Source organism: Leptopilina boulardi, unplaced genomic scaffold, assembly GCF_019393585.1.
Source record: "Leptopilina boulardi isolate dan_hultmark-lab unplaced genomic scaffold, ZJU_Lbou_2.1 LbouV2_372, whole genome shotgun sequence".
NCBI classification, from domain to species: domain Eukaryota; kingdom Metazoa; phylum Arthropoda; class Insecta; order Hymenoptera; family Figitidae; genus Leptopilina; species Leptopilina boulardi.
This window is the reverse complement of record NW_026137943.1, coordinates 2,373,545-2,383,269: the sequence shown is the minus strand read 5'-3', so window position 1 is coordinate 2,383,269 and position 9,725 is coordinate 2,373,545. Positions and strand designations below refer to the sequence as shown.

Below are 9,725 nucleotides of genomic sequence, written 5' to 3'. Positions count from 1 at the left end.
CCGACGGACATCCTACTCGTATCCGGAAATTAGGTTATCCCTAGGATATTCATAGGATATTAACGGATATCCTTGGGAGATCCTATGGATATCCTAATCGTCGGTTATCCATGGGACGTCTGTAGGATATCCTAAATATCCGGATGCTGTTAGGGATATTTCTATTATTTCAACACTTAAAAAAAATTCAATATAACCGTGGAATATTCCCTCAATATCACTGGAATATTTCCCTTTAATATTCCCCTCAATGTCACTGGAATATACCCTGAATGTCACTGTGGAATATTCCCATGATGCGGACATTTTGATTTTCCTGGAAGATTATGGGAATATTCCACAGTGATATTCAAGGGATATACCGTGCTGCTTGGGTAGTCGTGTAAACAAAAATTACCTTCAGGTTTAGTAAGTATAATATTCATTTTTCTTCATTCAGTATATTCTTCACGTGAAAAATAATCACTCCAGAATCCGAATTACAAGAATTCTTCAATATCCCCCCCCCCCCCCCCCGAAGGGTTCATAGTCAAATTATCAGAAGTTTTTTTTCTTCCCTTTAGTTTTACTACCGTAACAGCTTGATCTCGGATATATATATATATAGACAGGGGAAACAAAAGCAGCTGGTTTTTTTAGATGCCACTGAATCAGGGGCACATCACTTTTTTGATCCGCACCTGTTTCTCATACCATTCGGCCGCTTCGGGAAGAAAAAGAAAAAGAAAAAAAACCTCCTGTTCAACCTGCACGAGGTTGGCATAGTACATATATATATATATAGAGGATCTCTCCTTGTCTCTCTCTCAGGTGGGTTACCTTGGTTTTTATCCCTCTTTCTCTTCTCCTCTTTCTTTTCTTCAAAGGGAATTCAAACGCAGGCAAGAGTCAAAGTGAGACAGAGAAACGCCGCTCAGCATCCAGCAGCAGCGCTACTAGCGGCCGCCAAATGGAAAGACTCCCCGTGAGTTTCTTTCGAGTTGCTGTTTGTAGTATAGTGTATTTTGTGGTGTGTGCGTGTAGAGTGAGCGTGAGGCCTCACCTGCGTGGGTGTGCGGAGAAGCCTACCTGACGGCGTCCAACACGCAGTTAAAAACCGCGCTCATTTCAACAATTCCCAACTTTTGCAAAACAATAGGAAAAAAAAAATAGATAGTGATTTTTTTAATCAAATATGTGCTACAGTTAACATTTAGTGGAAATCATAGTGCCAAGGTGAACCATAAGTGTAAGTGTAACTGTGTCTGTGTGTGTATGTGTTTTCATGTGTAAGTGAAATGGTTTCCCATAACGAGATCAAAAGAAGCCAACTTTGATACCATCAATAAAATTTTGGGATACCAAAATTTTGGAAGTATTTTTTCAAATGGTTTCCAATAATTTCATCATCAAGATGATCATTCTAGAGGATTAAAAAGAAAAACACTCATCTCTTTTTTTACAGTTAAGGTAAAAAGAATTTAATAATTCAGAATTTTTAGTTTCTTTTCATCATTTTGATGATCTTTTTCGAATATATAATGTTCTCTGAATCCCAAGGAGAATTTCTGATCAAACATGGCTGCTGGGACCAGCCATGACGGGACCGCGGAAGCCATGTTGGCAGGTGTGCTTGTTCAGATAAACCAGTCCCATGAAACGTTTTGTGAAATACGTTTGATAACGAATTAAAAAAGATTATCGCAATTGAATCATTTTTTTTTCTTCTAAATCTTTTGTTTTCTATCCTTGGAATTTTCTTCCGCTTTTGATTGCCTTAGAGATGAGAAGGGGTGGGGGTAAAAAAGTGCTATTTCATTCTAATATTGATAGACATTGTGCAATCATTGGGCCGTGAATCTTGGGATTCGATAAAAAAAAAAGCTTATTAGACATTTATCACATATTCTTTGGAGCATTGACCCTGCTTCTTCTTGTTTTTCTTCTTAAATATCAATAATTCAAAGAAATACTTTCTATAAGTGAATCGAAATATTTATATTCACCCGTGAGAGACATATATTTTCTGGGTCACCCATAAGCGCGTTAATGTTTCGGTTCATAGAGATAAGGTGAAAGTAGAAAAATTGGAAACAATTATTACAACTGTGTATACCTTTCTTGCATCAATATATATGTAACGATATTTGATAAATTTTGTTTCCCACACTATTCATTTGAAAATTGCATATGATTGCAAATGTCCTCTATTGAAAACATTTTTTTCACATTATACTTTCGGTTTTCTTTTTTTGTTATGCCCCTTTATTCCTCCAACAAATCATCAAGAGAATATTTGAAAGTTTTGCTATATACGAAAGAAGGTTTTTTTTTTCTCATCCTCTTGCCTGATTGGTTTCTTTATAATAGAAGCGCGGGGCCGTAACGTAAAACCGGTTGTAGAAATTTCGGTACTTTGATGGGATACTAGTCCATGACTCCAAAATGTATATGGCTTATCTATATGTTGATTGTCAACAAATTTTGATAGAACTTGTCTTTTGAGTTCTGGTGTAATGTTTAAGAGGTCATAATCCTCAATCAAAATCATTAGAAAACCTAACATTAATATTTTTGTAATGATGCAATGAAACGAAAGTAATATTTACGATAGGTTTTTTAAGACTAAAATTATCTAGATGTATTATAAATTCAAGAAAATCATTTAAAATGTCATAACACTGATATCTCTTGTTTAATTCTTATCTAAGGTATATTAAAAAAAAACCTTATCCGAAATCAAAAGTACCATAAAAAATATACTACAATTTGTCTATGATGCTGTATAAATTTGATATCTTACTATAAATTTGGATGGCATCTGAAAGAGTAAATAGTAAACAAAAAAACATTTGAATTTATCTATTCAAATTTACAGATGTTATTCAAAATAACAGATGCTATCCGAAATAATGGATGCTATCAAAACTGACGGATACTATCCAAACTAACGGATGCTATCCAAAAGAACAGATATTATCTAGAACAATAGATACCATTAAAATCAACTGTTATCATACCTAATAAAAGAAAATAATCCAAAAAAATTTGTTATCCTATACTAAATTTTTGGACGACATCCAAAAGAGTGAATACTGAATAAAAAATTCTGATTTTAAACATGCAAGAAAAATTTTTAATCTGTATAATCTCTTTTAGGAATAATACAGCATCTGAAACAACATATACTATATCCAAAATTTTAGAAACTATCCAAAATAGCAGATACTATATCAAAAACAGCAGATACTATTTAAGCAGCATCAAAACAGTTACAGCTTAATAACCAATACTATACACCTAAAACAACAGTAATTCAGATTAATATATAGATAACATTAGAAACAATTAAATACCATCTGAAACAAAATTTACCATAACAAAAATAATAGATACAATCAAAAAGGAAGAAACCGTTTTTCAGTGTCATTTTATAAACGAAATTTTTTAAACTTGTTTTGATTATTAATAATTGAGATTAGCTCTAATTTTTGTTTTGTAACCAATTATCAGCTAACAAAAAAAATATCTAAAATAAATATTTTATTCCAGTTGAAAAAAATGCCGACAGATCTTGTGGTGTCGTCGGCCTCTGCCGTGGATGATTCCTCCAGAGGTCGCGATATGTTGGGTCCAAGACCATCGTCAAGTTCCTCATCAAATGCTGGTCCATCTTCATCATCAAGAAATTTTGATCCATCGGGAGCATTAGCGGCGTATCATCATCATCATCATAGTTTAGTGGCTGGTTTAGGTCATCCACATCATCGTGAATCATCTGCGTTTGTACCTGTAGTACCATCGAGACTTCATCTAGCTCCATATCCCGGTGAGATGCATCATTTAACCGCACCGCCACAATCGAGTTCATCATCATCATCAAATACCGATCATGAGAATCCAGAATCATCAGGAAGAAAAACATCATCAAGTTATGAGATAATGGCAATGATGGCTGACAAAAGAAAAGAATTAGCAGCCAGGGGTCTTCTATTGCCACCTCCACCACTTCTTGAACCACCACCTGGTTATCCAGTTTTTTCAGGACCATTTCCTGGTGGTTCAGCTCTCTATCCACCTGGTGGTCCTCTTGCACATCAGCATCTTGATCGTCGACTTCTTCGCGCACCAGGAAGAGCTTCCCGACCAAAAAAGCAATTTATTTGTAAATTTTGCAATCGACAATTCACCAAGAGCTACAATTTACTTATACACGAGAGAACGCACACTGATGAGAGGCCCTATTCGTGTGATATTTGTGGAAAGGCATTTAGAAGACAGGATCATCTCAGGGATCATCGGTAAGTAATTTTCTTTTTTGAATATTTCCCCCTTGAGAGATATATATATATAAGTAATGATGAAATATTTTTCTTTTAGATATATTCACAGTAAGGAGAAACCATTTAAATGTGGTGAATGTGGCAAAGGATTTTGTCAAAGTCGAACATTGGCGGTACACAAAATTCTACACATGGAGGAGTCACCACATAAGTGTCCGGTTTGTGCACGAAGTTTTAATCAACGTTCAAATTTAAAGACACATCTTTTAACTCACACGGATCATAAACCCTATGAGTGTACATCTTGTGGTAAGGTATTTCGCAGAAATTGTGATCTTCGAAGACACGCATTAACACATGCTGTTGGTGATGTTCCACCTGAGGCATTAGAAGAGGCACTACGCGATGAAGACAGTCCCGAGGAGGACGGTGCTCCAGAACCTGGTCCATCAACCTCCTCCTCATCCTGTTCATCGAATTCATCAATAAATCCTTCCACATCATCATCATCATCATCAGGATCATCGATAAATTATTCCAATCCTCAATCGACGCCATCAAGGCCACAGTTGCAAATAAGAAGAGATCTTCTTCAGGTGAAACCACCATCATCATTAACAGTGAACAGTGGAAATTTGGCTGTTACACAAAATCCACCACCACCATTGCCACCGCCTCCACCATTAATATTGTCATCATATCGACGAAGGCTTGGTTCACCGGGTCCATCTCGTGTTCTTTTGGAATTACAGGAAAGAGAAAAGGAGAGAGAACGCGAAATGGAGAGAGAATTGGAAAGAGAGAGACAATTCGAGAGAGAAAGACAGAGGGAAAGAGAACGTGAACGTGAGAGGGAACGTGAAGAGGAAGTTCGACCTCCCAGGGCACCTACTCCTCAAACACCAGCTCATCCTCCACCTAGACCAACACCCGCGAGGCAAGGTTTCACCATTGCCGATATTATGCGTCGATAGAGTAATGGGAATTTTTTTTTTGGGTAATATAAAAATCCAATTATTGATTTTTATTAAAAAATTTTGTTTATTAATTGAGAACAAAGATTGGAAGTTGGAATAATTAATTATTAATATTTTGTCAAAATGAAAATATTGGAGAAGCAGATCTCCATCTTAGGGTATTGAGGCCAAGATGAACAACAATTTAAAAATTTTTCAAGTTACTGTGAAACCGGTTACAACGGAAACAGTTGCCATAGTAACCGTCGCCATGGAAACGGTTGCTACGGAAATAGTTGCCATGGAAACAGTGGCTACGGAAATAGTTGCCTTAGTAACCGTTGCCATGGAAAGTGTTGCTATGGAATTATTGCCATAGTAACCGTCGCCATGGAAACAGTTGCCATGGAAACGGTTGCTATGGAATCGTTGCCATAGAAACAGTTGCCATAGTAACCGTTGCCATGGAAACGGTTGCTATGGAAACAGTTTCTTAGTAATCGTTGCCATGGAAACGGTTGCTACGGAAACAGTTCCTTAGTAATCGTTGCCATGGAAACAGTTGCTACGGAAACAGTTCCTTAGTAACCGTTGCCATGGAAACAGTTCCTTAGTAATCGTTGCCATGGAAACGGTTGCTATGGAAACAGTTCCTTAGTAATCGTTGCCATGGAAACGGTTGCTACGGAAACAGTTCCTTAGTAACCATTGCCATGGAAACGGTTGCTATGGAAACAGTTCCTTAGTAATCGTTGCCATGGAAACAGTTGCTACGGAAACAGTTCCTTAGTAACCGTTGCCATGGAAACAGTTCCTTAGTAATCGTTGCCATGGAAACGGTTGCTATGGAAACAGTTCCTTAGTAATCGTTGCCATGGAAACGGTTGCTACGGAAACAGTTCCTTAGTAACGATTGCTATGGAAATAGTTGACAACAGCATTTCGGTAAAGTTCTGCTTCCCTTTTTGCTTCTTAATTAATACAAAAGCAATGTCATATTCAATTGAAGGCAATTTTATTAAGTACAATTTATTCATTTTTCGAAATGAAGAGTTTAATACTAAGGAAAAAAAATCATGCGAGTATATTATATATGTATATACATATATATATATAATTTTTAAAATCGCTATTTCCGTTAAACTGTTAATAGATTATAAGAGCGTTGGCGTAGAAAGCACTCGGCGTTCAATTTTTCTGCGCCTCCATACGAGAGAGGTGAACGAATTTATAATTATACGAAATCGTTTTTTTTTTTATATATATAAAACTCCGCGCTAAAGGTGCAATTTTAAATAATTTTTTTTCTTTTCCAGTGATATTATTAACCAGCGGCAAAAAAAACGTATAGCGTTTTTTTTATGTTTTCTAGTTTTTAATAATTATTAATTTTTATGAATGATATACGATCAGTCATTGTTTTTTTTTTTTTTTTTTAAACATATTTAGAGGTGGACAAAACTTTGTAAAAATGTATTAAAATATCTATAACCGGTGAAAATTATATTTTTAAAACACTTTACAAAGTATATTGTTTTCGATTTTTTTTCTTAAAATTATCTTATATAGTTATTTTTTTTATAATTATTTTAATAATAAATAATAGATTTTATTAAAAATTTTTCAAACTTGAAAATTTTTTTGAGAAAATGAATATTTTAATGATAAATTTTAAAAGTGTTTTTCTATAATATAGTTTTGTGTATATAAAATGCATAGCGAATATATTATATATATAAATATACTTAAAATGTAAAAACTAGATATATTTAAGATTGCTTTTTTATTAAAAATAAAAATGTATTTTTAAATTTGTCTTCCTCGACAATGACTGACATTTAGATTTAAAAAAAAAAAGAAGGAAAAAAAAATTTGTTAATAGCACATGCTGTTTATTAAAATCAATCGTTTATAACTTTTAAAATATTTGATTAAAATGTGTTGATGCGACAAGAACCTGATATATGTGATATCACATAAGCGAAGATCTGTGGCTTATGTTATAATACATTTTCATTTTAAATGTTACGTGATGCGTATTTTATACCGGTGCTCAGTGGTAGCTTTTTTTTACATTTTAAGAGATCAACAGAATTTTTATTTATAAGTAGTAATTTTTTTCGAAGTAACTAATGTGAATAGAAAATTTTGTGAAATTTTTAATTTTTTTTTTTTTTTAATTTATATTGTTAATTCTCAGTTTTTGTTCGTTACAAAATTCTATTGGTAGAAAATAAGTTTTTTTTTTTTTTTTGAAAAATTGTGTCTAAAAAAAATGTTTTATTAACTTCAAAGTTTTGGAAATTTGAAAATGAAGTTTAAAAATAACAAAGAAAACAAAAGATTCGTTTTTTTCAGGGAAATATATAGTATAATTTGAAAAATACATATTAAAGGAAAGTGTGAAGTACAAAAAATCATATATATGTCAAACAGAAAAGAAAACACATCAACTTCCTCGAATTTTGGTTTCAAATTTCCAAACTCAATTCTATCGTTTATCATTGTTTTCATATTTTTCACGCTGCGAAGACAAAAATACACAGATATCGTCTACCTTCGAGTTTACATAGGTTTTTCACGTATATATGTACATATTATATACACCTTTTATGCAGGTGTCTATATATACAGGTAGAAATAGTCGACGGCTTTGAGATTCTATTTAAAAAAAAAAAAAAAAATTTTAAATCCATTGACAATTGATATTTTACACAAAAAATCCCGAATATTATCAACAAATTAGTTTTATCACATTTTAAATCTTTACAACAAAAAAAAAGAAAATTTTCTATCAATTAAAAATAAATGTTACAGAAAGATAAAAATTGAAAAAAAATGTAAACAAATTAAAAAATTTGAAAAAAATGATAATAGAAATTTTCTTATTTTTTTTAAACAGAACTCAAAGTTATAGGATGTGAGTTCGATTTCGTGAGCGCGGTGAATTTAAAAGAAATTTTTTTTTTTTTTGTAAAAGAAGAAAAAGATTGAGACAAAAAAAATAGAAATTTAAAAAACCAGATTCTTTGTCCTTGTTGGATATGTGTAAATTTTAAATATAAAAGAGAATGCAAATTTTTGTGGTCACGTGAGAAACATGTGCCACTGTTTCGGTGGCAGGTGCAATACCAGTAAAACCAATGTTTCGAACAACTTTTAAAATCTTGGTTTTTATACTACTATATACCTGCTCTCGAACTTAAGAACTCTTAAAAATCTTTTCGGACCCTTCTCACAATTTTTGGCAGTTCCTTTCTTCTCCGAAGGATGAACATTAAGTGATTCTTTTTCTTGGTTCAAAATGCATATAGACCACAAATGCCATTGCGTCACAAATTCTTTCTTTTTTTTTTCTATCCACTATTTTTCAAAAATAAAAAAAACATGAGCAAAAAGATTTTTGTAAATTGAAAATTTTCAAAAATTTTTCACCCCCTGGGACGTTGAATTTTTTAAAAAAAGAATTTTTTTTTCATTATATGTGATAATTTTTGTATATGTATGTATGTATGTATGTGTGTGTGTGTATGAAAATTAAGGTCTTCCAATATGACGTTATTTTTTCGTTTAGAAAATTGCAATATATAATAGTGACGCGAAGTCGAATAACTCCGTCCCTAATATTTATAGAATAAATGTTTTTTTGAAAACAAATTGATATATGAATAGTTCATTCATAAAAATGTACAATTTTTTTTTTATTATATATATATGTATACAACGAAAGCGACGCAAAAAATGACATTTCAAATGTATGATTGTAATTGCAGCTTTCCTGTTATTTTTTAGGACGTAATTTTACGCCTTAATTAAGTGCCTATATATATTTTTAGATTTATACGAAGCGTTGATTTAAGAATGTTTTTTTTTGTAAATTATAACTAAGAAGAGAACAATAAAAAATAGAATCGAAAAATTTCACCCTTTTTTAATTACGAATTCTTAATATTTTCGTGATAGATAAAAAATAATAATAAATTTATTATTATTTTTGTTTTAATGAAATATAATTATATTAATTCTAATTTATTGAATAAAATAAAAAAAATTAATTAATTCTAATTACATTTTCTTTATGTTAAGAATAAAATTAATTTTTAAAAAAATTTATAAGGAAATTTTTGCAATTTTTAAAAAGAAAGATAATGATGATAATGATGATTATTTAAACACTAAAAGGAAGGAATGAATAATTTATAATTTATTACTGGTCGATAACTAAACAATGTTACCAACTGTAAACAATTTATCAACGAATGGTAAATGAAAACCCATAATTTTTACCATCTGTAGGTAATTTTAAAATTCTTTATCGACAGATCGGGTCAAATTTTTAAGAGTTCTCGTTAGATGGAGCCACGCGTTCTTAAAGTAGTTTTTCCTTTCAAATTTTTCAAAGAAGCGCTTTTTTAAACACATAATTTATGTTTACAAATAAAATATACTTAATAATTTAGTAATAACAATAATGAATGAAAATTGTAATAAACTATTAATGAGTCAA

The 9,725-nt window shown here is 31.8% G+C and overlaps 1 protein-coding gene across 1 annotated transcript; it reads left to right on the top strand.

Moving 5' to 3' along the window:
- Positions 1 to 926: 926 nt before the first annotated feature.
- LOC127287687 (protein bowel-like) lies at positions 927 to 9,140 on the top strand. Its single transcript, XM_051314749.1, has 3 exons — positions 927 to 1,449; positions 3,532 to 4,280; positions 4,360 to 9,140. The coding sequence occupies exons 2-3, from the start codon at positions 3,541 to 3,543 to the stop codon at positions 5,234 to 5,236; spliced, it is 1,617 nt and encodes a 538-aa protein (XP_051170706.1). The 5' UTR covers positions 927 to 1,449; positions 3,532 to 3,540; the 3' UTR covers positions 5,237 to 9,140.
- Positions 9,141 to 9,725: the final 585 nt, after the last annotated feature.

Coding starts and splice junctions, on each gene's coding strand:
- LOC127287687 (XM_051314749.1), top strand. CDS start 3,541: ATGCCGACAGATCTTGTGGTGTCGTCGGCCTCTGCCGTGGATGATTCC. Junction 4,281..4,359: donor GATCATCTCAGGGATCATCG/GTAAGTAATTTT, acceptor TTTTTCTTTTAG/ATATATTCACAGTAAGGAGA.